The sequence below is a fragment of the Nicotiana sylvestris genome, chromosome 2 (assembly GCF_000393655.2).
Source record: "Nicotiana sylvestris chromosome 2, ASM39365v2, whole genome shotgun sequence".
NCBI lineage: Eukaryota > Viridiplantae > Streptophyta > Magnoliopsida > Solanales > Solanaceae > Nicotiana > Nicotiana sylvestris.
In genome coordinates, this window is record NC_091058.1 from 197,294,058 (window position 1) to 197,305,912 (window position 11,855).

Below are 11,855 nucleotides of genomic sequence, written 5' to 3' on the forward strand. Positions count from 1 at the left end.
TTATTTTCCATCTTATTGTACGATGAATACTTTAATTTTATTGATAAAATAATGCGGGTACAATTCTGTTTGTTCCTTTGATTCTTTCCTCCGATTTATTATCCATAATTCGAGGGTCTTAGCACCGTATTTCTCGAACGTAGAATGATATACATCTCCTTAATGTTATGTAGCAAGCACTCCGTTTGGATCTTGAATGTTGCTAGAAATTTGAGCAAGACATATTTTACATTTCTTTGTTCTCTTAATGAATATTCCAAGAGTTTTATGGAATTTCGGAGATCGTATATTTGATATCTTTGTGTATATTCCTAAAGTTTATGGAATTACTGAGATCGTCTTTGAAGTACATATGTAGCCTTATTTATATGCATAAATTAGAATTTGGGTAGAGTAGCCATCAAGCCACCCTAATAAATTTAGGATATCTTGCTCTGTTAAAATTTCAGTGTCTACACCTACCCTTGAAGAAATGAAAGCAATAAGGATTAAAGTGCCAACTATCAAAGTTCAAATATCCATACACGGGATAAGGAGCATATGCCGTGTACTTATCTAGCAACACAACAAAAGGGCGAACACAAAAGCTTGTTTAACCGATGACAACAATAGCATACCAAATAAATCTGCAAAGGTAACAGTGTACATGAAAGCGAACATTTGGGACGTGCTGCATCGTGTGGCTTATCTTTTAAGTTGCATAAAAGATCAACATAAAGACGATCAATATCGCCACCATAACTATGCAGCACATTTGAGTTTTGATATCAGCAACATGCCTCGAACCTTGACAATACAGGGGCTAGTTACCAAGACCCCACCGCACCAGCAGTTGGATTCTGGAAAGCAGAGAAATTCCAGAAAGTCTTTAATGAGTATGGCTGAGAAATTGTCACTCCCTCTTCCGTGATTTTTGCAATCTGCAAGTCCATGCAACATTGACAAAATGGAAGTTCAACCACCGAGCACACAGAAGTCATTTCTTTTTTATTTTGCGAACACAATAAACTTGTTAACATGCAATGAATAATGTTATATAGTCAGGACTCCAGATATCAATGAAAAACTAAATTTACATCAGACAATACATAAATCTTCAACTTCGCTTAAAGGAACCTAATTTTTTTTATCAAGTTAAAAAAACGTAATATGGATAAAACATCTCTCTCCCTACCTGTCATTGGGCTGGTTCACAGTCATTAAGGGAAATCACAATCTTCGCTGTCCACTGAACCATCTTAAAGGAAATCTAAAGAGGAGGAGAATCAACCTAAAGTCGAACATGAAAGAGTAAAAACTAAGGCAGTTCATGCATCTACCATCACATTCAACTCCAAATGCAAAATCTACTACAAGTTCTATTAATTTTATATTTAAACTTACCAAGCCCAATTTCCTACCTTTGTTTGTTTTTACTAATTTCCGGTACTTGGACTAATGCAAACCATCCTCTTTCCAACATTTCCAACATCTTGGAATAGAAACCACCAGTACCAACATGTGGCATTAGCTTCGAAGAAAATTGTGATGACCTGGCCATTTTTTGTTTTAGAAGTTTGAATCATGTTCCAAGATTTCTAGTAGCTCGGGATATCTATTTGGGACTTGTCTGCAAAATTTGGTTAGATTCAAACATGGTTCGGGCGTGCTTGGAATGAATTATCCATAAATAGCATTTTTAGGAGAACAAAACATAAAGAACCCGACCCCTCATATTTTGCACAAGTGGTCCAAATGGTAATTTGACCACATGGTTGGCTCTGTATCATCATTTGTGACTCATAGAAACTGGTTTCGTTCAATTCCGAGTCCGTTTGACATGTTTCAGCTAACAATAGTTGCAGCATTTCCAACATCTTGGAATAAAAACCACCGCTGCACATTAGCTTCGACGAAAATGCTATGAACTTTGAAGATCAAAATATAAGTTCTTCTGCTTCTGCTTAGTCTACAGTAAGAAAATCTTCCTAGAAGTTATGCATATCTATCAGGAGGGCTATACCTGAAGCTTGTTGACTGCAGATCTATCCCTATAGAGAAGAACACGCATACATTTCTCCAATAACTTAACACCTTCTTCATAGCTCATGTCTTCACGCCATTCATCACGGATAATGGGCTTTGCGAGGTGATTTCCAAATCCAGTTGCCACGTGATTGTCCTCATAATGGACACCAATCATACTAACCTAAAGAGATAAAGAAAAGATATTAGTGATCAGAAAGTTGAAATGAAAAGAAAGGCATTTGTTTGATGAGAAGAAAATAAAGAAAAATATAACATCTATAACTAAGCACTTAACAATGGCAAAGCATGAAGAGAATGTGCAAGACAAATGTAATAGCTTTTACCGTTCCAAGATACTTCTGCCCATTTTTCACCCCACCAAGTACAAGGGAATTCCATAGTGGGTTGAACTTGTTCCTTCGATTATACATCATGCGAGTTAGATAATTATGCACTTCTTTGGGACCCAAGGAGTTTCCATCATCCCACATGTTGTCATACAAGCTGCTTTAATGAAGCATCAACTACCACATGTCACTAATCATATTTCATCAGACGACCAAAGCTCATCATGCAACAGTAAAACTAAAACCTTCAGTAGTAACTTCTAAAGGAAAAAACTTACATAAGCTCGTCAAGGTTCCGCAATATCTCCTGAAAATCACTAATTTCACCACTTGCACCAAGAAGGGAGTGTTTTCCCACTGACTTCAATCGCTCCACACTCTTGTAACGCAACGTTGAACCATAGGAACCTAAAAAGGACAAAAAGAAATGACCAACATAACTCAGAAATATTTTTTTTGATAAGGTAAATTGTATTAATCAAAAGGGAGAGAACTCTCGTATACAGGAAGTATACCAAAAAGTAGAGAATTTATATCAGAACATGATTATCTACAAAAGACGTCCAATCTTCTATACAAGTAGGGGCTATATGAGTGCACCAAAAAGCGATCAAAGATAAAAGACTATTCTTAAGATGTGAAAAAGTAGACTCAATCCCCTCAAAAGCTCTCCTATTTCTCTCCCCCCAAACTATCCATATGAGAGCTAACGGGGCGAACTTCCACGCCTTTTGCTTTTTTCTTCTACGGAAACCTGCCCAACTATATAACATTTCCTTTATGGTGCTTGGCATCACCCATTGAACACCAAAAAGGTTCAGGATCGCCCTCCACAAAGCCGAGGACACAGGGCAATGCAACAAAAGATGATCAACTTCTTCCCCTGAGCTTTTACACATATAGCACCAACTAACAAGTGTAAAAGCACTGTTAGCCATGCGAAAAAGCACACCTTCGTGGGCGCCTTAGGAATCCAGATCGAGGAGTATGGAAAAGAGGCCTCCTCTCTCACCAACATACTCTGGTAAAAGGACTTTACGGTGAACAAACCATTGCCACGTAAACCCCATCTCCAAGAATCACAAAATGGTGGGGCCTGCCTTGCCCATATAGCAGTGTCAATAAATCTTGGAGCTCCGCAATCTCCCAATCTTGCATGTTCCTTCTAAATGAGAGGTCCCATACTACCCCCCCCCCCTTTAATGCTCCTTACGAATCTGTTGGACTATCAATTCCTTCTGGTTTGAAACTCTGAAGACCTGGGGAAGGAGACCCTCAGAGTTTCCTCTCCACACCACCTATGATTCCAAAAACTGATTCTCATTCCATCTCTCACCCTGTAAGTGATGTTACCACTGAAGGATTCCCAATTGTTCATGATACTCCTTCACATTCCACACCCGAAAGGTGTTGTGATTGCCTTGGTCCTCCAACCCCCTCCCGTGGAATCGTACTTTTCTACTATGACCTCCCTCCATAGAGCATTCTCTTCTACCCCGAATCTCCACTGCCATTTCCCCAACAAAGCTCTGTTAAATACCCTAAGATCTTTTACTCCAAGTCCACCCCACTTCTTTGGGGAAGTGAATGTCTGCCAATTCACTAGATGATACTTTCTAGTTCTATCTGCCGCATCCCAAAGAAAATTTCTTTGAAGCCGCTCCAGTTTTTCTGTGATGCTCACAGGAGCTTGCAACAAGGACAGGTAATAGGTGGGCATACTCGATAAAGTGTTTTTGACAAGCACTTCCTTTCCGCCTTTTGACAAGTACCGTTTCTGCCAGTCTGCTAATCTTTTTTCAACCCTTTCGATCACTGGATTCCAAACCATAGTATCCTTATGCGAAGCGCCCAATGGGAGACCCAGGTAAGTAGCGGGAAGGGAGCTCACCTTACATCTAAGAACATAAGACAAAGCATCAATGTTAGCAACCTCACCCACCGGGAAAATGTCACACTTGCCGAGGTTGATTTTGAGACCTGATACTATCTGAAACCACTGCAGGACCTGCTTCAGGTAGGTCAACTGATCCATATCGGCATCACAAAAAAACCAGGGTGTCATCTGCAAAAAGCAAATGAGAGACTCTTTGGGTACTGGGCACCCCAATCGGAGCTGAGAATCCTCTCAAGAAGCCTCCGGCCGCCGCACGATCCATCATTTTACTCAGAGCATCCATCACTAAAATGAATAGCATGGGGATAGGGGGTCTCAGGCAGCTCCTTGCCTGAGACCCCTGGAGCTGTCAAAGAAACCACACGGACTACCATTAACCAGGATAGAGAATCTGAATGAGGAAATGCAGAACTTGATCCATCCCCTCCATCTTGCCCCAAATCTCATCCGCATCATAATGAAATCCAGGAACTCCCAATTGACATGGTCGAAAGCCTTCTCAATGTCCAACTTGCATAGTAAGCTGGGATCTCTATTTTTCCTTCTGGAGTCTACAAGTTCATTTGCCACCAAAGTGGCATCCAGGATCTGCCTACCTTCCACAAACGCATTCTGGGAGGACGAAACGGACACGTCAAGAACCTTCTTGAGTCTGTTGGAAAGCACTTTAGAAATAATCTTGTCAATGCTTCCCACGAGACTAATAGGCCTGTAGTCTCTGATACAAGATGCACCTTCTTTCTTAGGTACAATAGTAATAAAAGTAGCATTGATACTTCTCTCGAAAACACCATTCACATAGAAGTATTCAATGGTTTCCATCAACTCCCTTTTGATGGTGTCCCAACAGAGTTGGAAGAAAGCCAAGGAGAAACCATCAGGGTCGGGAGCCTTATCACCAGCACAACTCGACACAGCCTCGTGCACCTTCTCCTCCTTGAAAGCCCTTTCTAGCCACTCACCGTCTCTCTCCCCTATGTGGTTGAACTCTATCCCCTTCCCCCTAGAGTCGGCCTCCAACTAACTTCCTCTTTGTATAAGTTCTCATAAAACCCCACTATCGCCCCTTTTACCTCCTCATCTCCCTCAATTCTCACCCCATCCACAACTAAGAACTCTATGAAGTTTCTCCTTCGATTTGCAACCGCCACCCTATGGAAAAATTTGGTATTCGAATCCCCCTCCTTTAACCAAAGCGCCCTCGATTTTTGCCGCCAACTAGTCTCCTGAGCTATTGCTAACTCGACTATTTCCCTCTTAACCTCCCCCAATCTCTCTTTCTCAGATTCATCTAACTCTCTCGCCCCTTCCTCTCTCTCTAGTTTCCCCAATTCATGCATAAGCTCCCTCATTTTAACCTCTACCCTCCCAAAAACCTCCTTATTCCACCTAATAATATCTCCTTTGAGCAATTTAAGCTTCTTCGAAAGACGAAATGAAGGTGTCCTTGATACCCGTAGCTTGTCCACCATTCTTTCACCTTGTCACCAAATCCTGGCACCTTCAACCACATGTTCTCGAATCGGAAGGGAGCACGCACCCCCCCTCCCTCTGCATCCATCTAGCAAGATAGGCAAATGATCCAAAGTCAGCCTAGGTAAAGGAATCTGCATCACATTCAGCACCAGCTCATCCCAGGAGGGCGATATCAAAAATCTATCAAGTCTAGACCTTGAGTTGGAATCCTCCGCCCTGGCCCAAGTAAACCTTTCCCCTGACAGAGGAAGATCAATGAGAAAGTGAACATTGATGAAGTCAGAAAACTCCTTCATGGCCCTCGAAATCAGACTACACCCTAATCTCTCCTCCGGGAATCTAATAGTGTTAAAATCTCCCCTTAGAACCCATGGAATGGCCCCATCGTATTGGCCAGATCCTCCCAGAAGAATACCTTGGACCCTTCTCCTACCTGTCCGTACACTCCCCCAAATCCCCACTCCACCCCACTCACTCTATCTTTGACAAGAGCTGCTAAAGAAAAAACTCCCTTCTTAATTTCCTTTACCTCCAAGCTTCTATCATCCCACATTAGAAGAATGCCTCCGGCACTTCCCGTTGCTGGAACCCAGTCATATTTTACCCAACTACCTCCCCAGACACTCCTCGCAATCACATCCGACAAAACTTCCATTTTTTTCTCCCGAAAGCAAACTAGGTTAGCACCCGACTCTCTAACTCTCACTTTGATGATGGCCCTTTTGTTTGGGTCATTATAACTCAGAAATATTATACAGTTTTAAGCATGAACGAGCTAAACTAAAGGAAGTTGCAAGGGTACAAACCAATCAAAATACATTGTTTCAAGGCCATTCTCCTATTTTGCCACTTACTTCCCGTTGTTGTCTTAAGTAACGCTGCTAACATGTAAATCTAAAGTGTTAACCCCTGGGAGAAAAGGCAGCAGTTCTGATTTCTGAAGGAGTCCAGAACCGACTATATTGAAACATATTAGGCACTATCTCGACAATTTAGACCTTAACTTTTAATTTGAATGCGACTGAAACATTAGTTTCTCTTTTCTTTAAAAATTGCAAGTCGAACTACTCCAACAAACTGTAGTTAGAGTAGAAAAATACTAGAGGCTGGGCCTGATTAAGGACAACAGACAACAGCACAAAATATAAAAATTTTCTTCGGCAAAATCAGGTGCAACACACACTCATTGACGCATAAATGTCTGGTTCCAAAAATTACTTAGTTTCTTCACGATCATAAGGGCTCACCCAGTATCGGTGCCAAACTATAACAATTCTTTGGTAAAGTCAGTGTGACTAGTGTATACATCTAAATTAGATGCAACACACACAAATTGCCTAGTGTCAAAAAAAAGTTTAGTTTCTCACTTTCTCTATGTTCATAAGGGCACCCTCCAGCAATTTCTTGCATTCTTCTTTTCCCCCTAACTTTCTGGGAAGAGGCGGTGAAAGAATCCCAGATTTTCTCTTATAAACACAAGATGCAAAATAATATCAGACCTGAAGCATCCATGTTCAAGTATAGTTATGTGATTTTAACCTATCAAAGAAAAAAGTATGATCTGATTTTTTATTTAAAGGTAAAAGTTAAGTGAATGCTTCATTAGATGTACTGTGTTTCGACTTCCAGACATGACAACTTATAATAATGAAATGAATTATGTAACCTTTTTCGCCATGTATTTTAAATAAAGCAGTTAAATCACTTCATATTCATGAATCCCTCAAGTTTGAAATAGTATAGTACTAATCACAGCTGAGAAATACCCTGCAGAGAACTAGTCTCCAAGCCAGAGATAAACTAAATAAAACGGCTCAAGGTGATCACACTAGAGGTACTGTTCATGCTACAAAAGAATCTGTTTCAATCATTTATTATTTCATCGTAAACAGTCACTCCATTACAGATTTTCTTCTGATATAATAGCAAAGAAGGAAGAAGTGGATAAGATCCAATAAATATTAATTCATTTTTTTTAAGATGAAAATGTATAAGGGGTTTCGAATATGTTAAGATGAGCCTTGGGCACATGAAAGTCCTCATATTTTGCCTTGTACTTTGCTATTTCAGAGTACTCAAAATTCATGTATGTAATTGTTAAATAATCTTTTGGAGGAGAGGTCTTCTATAGCTAGTACCTGCTAGTTAGACAATTTATATGGAAGACATCCCCATTCTGCTTCTCTTGAATCAGTTCTTCATTTCTTTTATTTTCATAGACTGTCAAGAAAGCAATTTATTGATCTCATGATCTGGTGAGAAATATTGCTTGAACAATTTCAAATATCTAGAGTCCTTGAACTGCATCTGCTCCAAAGGAACAGGATCTTAATTATAACTCAATATCAGTCAGATTCTGTACATTTCCTGGATGAACAATGCCAACTATGAAACGCCAAATGCTAGAAATACAGGAAAGCCAAACTATGTAATGCCCCGTACGTACTTAATAATTATTCGGGCTAATTACATGTCTAATGACGTGATTCAGGTAATCCCAACCTAAATATGGTCATATGATTCAATTTATATGTTTTGAGAGTAACCTTAGTAACTGAGAGGATATCCGCTTCCTAGGGAAAGGGCGTTCATCTAAAAACTACACATGCACGTGTAAGATAGCAGTTAGATCCATTTTAAATTAGCAGTTATTCATACCATCCCAAAAAGGATGTATTATTGGTGCTAGCTCTTATCGTTGAAACCATACAAGATTGTGGTGAGGCAGCCTTGTCGACCGGGTGTTGGTCGTCCATCATGATGTACACATGGCGTAGCGATGATTATGCCAGTGTCTATAAAGTTTATGGCCTAATGGCATAGTTTTCAGATTCATGTTTTTTAAATGTTTATATGTATATGATTTTCATAAATGGGTTTTATGAAATGTTTCATGATGTTTTGCTTATTAGCATTACCCATATTTTCAAGTCTTCCTTCAACCTTATCGGGCGGAGCCAATGACACTTACTGAATACAACTCATAAATTGTACTCTGATCTCCGGATATTGTTCTTGTTGATTATTGCAGTCACTGTTGCACACGGAGCTGATGTACGAGCTAGGCATCTTCTCCTTCAGCTTCCATTCTTTTGGTGAGCTTCACTTATTTATCGGTGAGAGCTAGATTAGACTTTATTCTTTTGTTGAGCTGGGGACATGTCCTGTTCATTGTTCTCATGTATGCCCTTAGAGGTTCCATGTACTTTCTGTGGGAGGTCTAGATGTATACATGGAATTCATATTTTTGTTATTTCATGTTTATGATCATGTTGCCGTTCCGTAATATATTTTGGGCTTGTAGCCAGACGTATGACTTCAGTTACGATTAGGCCAATTGGACCATATAATTATAGTAACAAACAAACAGGAGACCAAATGATTTTCAAAATAATATATCCACGAAATCTAAAGTTAGAAAATAACCTCCCATATCAGCAGCCAACAGAACACCATCCTTGTACTTGATGCCGATAACTGATGTCCCCGTCACATATGGATACCTAACCAAGAAGCATACAAGTTAAAATTGCAAACAACCAGAGTACAGAAAGTAAAGGGCAAAAGAAGAGACAATTCACAAATATCAATTTCTACATGGGCAAATATGCAATTTCTACGTGGGCAAATATGCAAATAGGTGTTCAAGCTGCTGTATTGTACAATATACTCTTAAAACAACAAAATTGAACCTTTTTCCCATGCAAAGAGGAAAGTTTTGTATACAAACTCATACCATGCTGTTCACGACCAATACACAGTAACCTAGTCAATAAACTGAATCTCTTGCAGACCTCCACATTTTCTTATCTTCGATATCATTCTTGGTACATAAGTTCTAGCAAAGTATATCATTTTCTCCTCTTCTCTGTAAACCTCAGGGTTTTACATTTAACAGCCTCTATTCTCTAACAGTCTCTTGATTTTCAACAACAAGAATCTTTACTCTGTTCTTAGTTACCACATCAAATAGGAAAACAAGAATTAAACAAGTGATCCACTGTCATTCATTAATCGGTTTTCAAATTGTATCCAACAAGTCATTCCCAACTACCAACTATTGACTGGTACAATTTTGGTTATAAAAGCTTCGAGCTGGGACAAGTGAGTTCCACTATGAAACACTCACTAGGAACTAATCAAGGAAACTCCTTCATTTTGCTTAAATTGTAAAGGAATAAGCACATCAAATAGGAAGCCGTAACATTATTAGAAACATCTCCCAAGCTGATTAGTGGAGAGTGCACAGGCAAATCCGCAGCAAATGCCACTTAATATATAGTACATAATCTTAAACTTTTTCTTTGAATTCTATATGTTCTAATCTAAGTCTGAGACCATAGACACACATATGGGCAAGATTCGGTGAATTATAAGTTCCCACTTCGAGGAAAAAAAAATACTTTTACTGGTTTAAACAATCGCCCCAATGATTTGGTCTAGTGGTAAGAGCGCATCCACATTGCTTTAAACCGTGCCCCACTGGCCTCGGGATTTCTGGGTTAAACAAAATTGGTTCCAAACACCCATAGCTAGAAAAACCTATAGTTCCCAACCAAAAAAAACCTACAAAAAAAACAGAAATACAGAATGTACTTTACTAATCAGATCTGTACAATTTCATCACACGCTCAAAGATGAGAGAAGAGAGAATTCATACTGTGTTCTCTGAATATCAGCTTCAGGGCCCAATAAACTACACTTTGCCGGTGCAGATTCCATCAACTGCGAAAATTCTAGTTAATCAAATGCCAGATTAGAATAATTGTAAAGAGAAATGTGCGAGGAGATTGAAATCTTACGTTCACTGTCAAACTCTTCGATTTTTTATCGTTAACAGCAAATTTGTAATCGCTCAGTTTTCCCTTTGAACAAGAAAAGTGAGCAGACTTTATATTTATTGAGGTTTTGGGCCGAACAAGAGAGCCGATTTTAGGACGAATAGTGGAAATTTAAAGAGAAACTAGCAGTTATCTCAGTCCATAAACAAATTAGTACAAAAATTAGTTAATTTTTAAAATATTATCAGTATTATCCAAATACTACCAATATTAGTCAATTAGTTATTTGTAGTAAAAAAAATTAAATTTTTGCTTTCTTTTGAGTGGTGTTTTTTTTAATAGAATGGGTACATTTTAAGGAGTTTGAATCTCAGTTTTGAGATGATTTGGTGAAGTTTTGAGGTAGTTTGAGTTGAAAATTCGAAATAGAAGATGAGTATGAAAAAAGATGATATTTGTATCACGCTGTGTAATTTTTGTGTATCACATATGTACCATATGTATATCAAATATGTATCACATGTATATCCATGTATACTTGTATGTGAGATGCATGCGTGATACATGTAGCGCATACGAATTTTTTAAACTCGATTTTAGCGACGATGATACTAAATCAGTCCAAATCACTTCCAAACTTTCTCAATTTTTATAATTTGACTTCATATGTATTTTTCAATTAATTTCAACCATAATAATTGAAAAAGATTCTTTTTTTCTTAGGTATTTAGAATTTTGCATTTTTTTTCTTTGTGTTCATCACCTTGTTTGATACCTAATCTCTGAAACTTCCTTGAAGATCTTTTGCATGTGATTCTTGGAGAGAAAGAATCCTTATTTATATGGGTATTCAATTTTTATACGCACTTGGTTAGTTGTAATAAGTCTATGATAAATTGCTAAATATTGGTAAGTTTGGACTTATTTTGGGTCTTTCTGTAAGATTCTCAAATTTAAAAGGCTTTTAAGGTTTAGTGTCTCATAATCAACTTTAGACTCCACAGTCTGCACTTAAAAGAGAAAACAGCTCAATGTACCTTTCAGATACTACCAATATTAGTCAATTCATAAAATAGTATCAATATTAATCAAACAAAACCTCGTGCGTAGATTATGGGCAGCAACTAAAATACGAGTACAACAGGTGAACTTAGAGTGAGAAGGTCTACCTTCTCTCTAATATCCACCATCTTCAACCTCTAAACAATCATAACCAACGTCTCAATCACTACCAATCAAAACCTCCAAATCCCCCCTAAGCCACCTAACAACATCCATGCAACTAGAGGTAATAATTCACATACACATTCTAATTTCTCACCCAATACACTTCAACCTCCCACTCTA

The 11,855-nt window shown here is 38.5% G+C and overlaps 1 protein-coding gene across 2 annotated transcripts; it reads right to left on the reverse strand.

Annotated features, from left to right (window-relative positions):
- Window positions 1–464: 464 nt before the first annotated feature.
- Window positions 465–10,657, reverse strand: LOC104237514 (proteasome subunit beta type-4). Of its 2 annotated transcripts, XM_009791672.2 has the most exons (7): window positions 10,530–10,657; window positions 10,388–10,452; window positions 9,154–9,230; window positions 2,633–2,762; window positions 2,352–2,511; window positions 2,003–2,188; window positions 465–920 (listed from the first exon to the last, which is right to left on the reverse strand). In XM_009791672.2, exons 2-7 carry the CDS (start codon window positions 10,447–10,449, stop codon window positions 807–809), a joined length of 729 nt encoding a protein of 242 aa, XP_009789974.1. In that variant the 5' UTR covers window positions 10,450–10,452; window positions 10,530–10,657; the 3' UTR covers window positions 465–806. The 2 variants fall into 2 exon arrangements, with proteins under 2 accessions (XP_009789974.1, XP_070024491.1); XM_070168390.1 differs by lacking the exons at window positions 10,388–10,452; window positions 10,530–10,657 and adding an exon at window positions 10,131–10,269 and having other exon boundaries at window positions 2,352–2,514.
- Window positions 10,658–11,855: the final 1,198 nt, after the last annotated feature.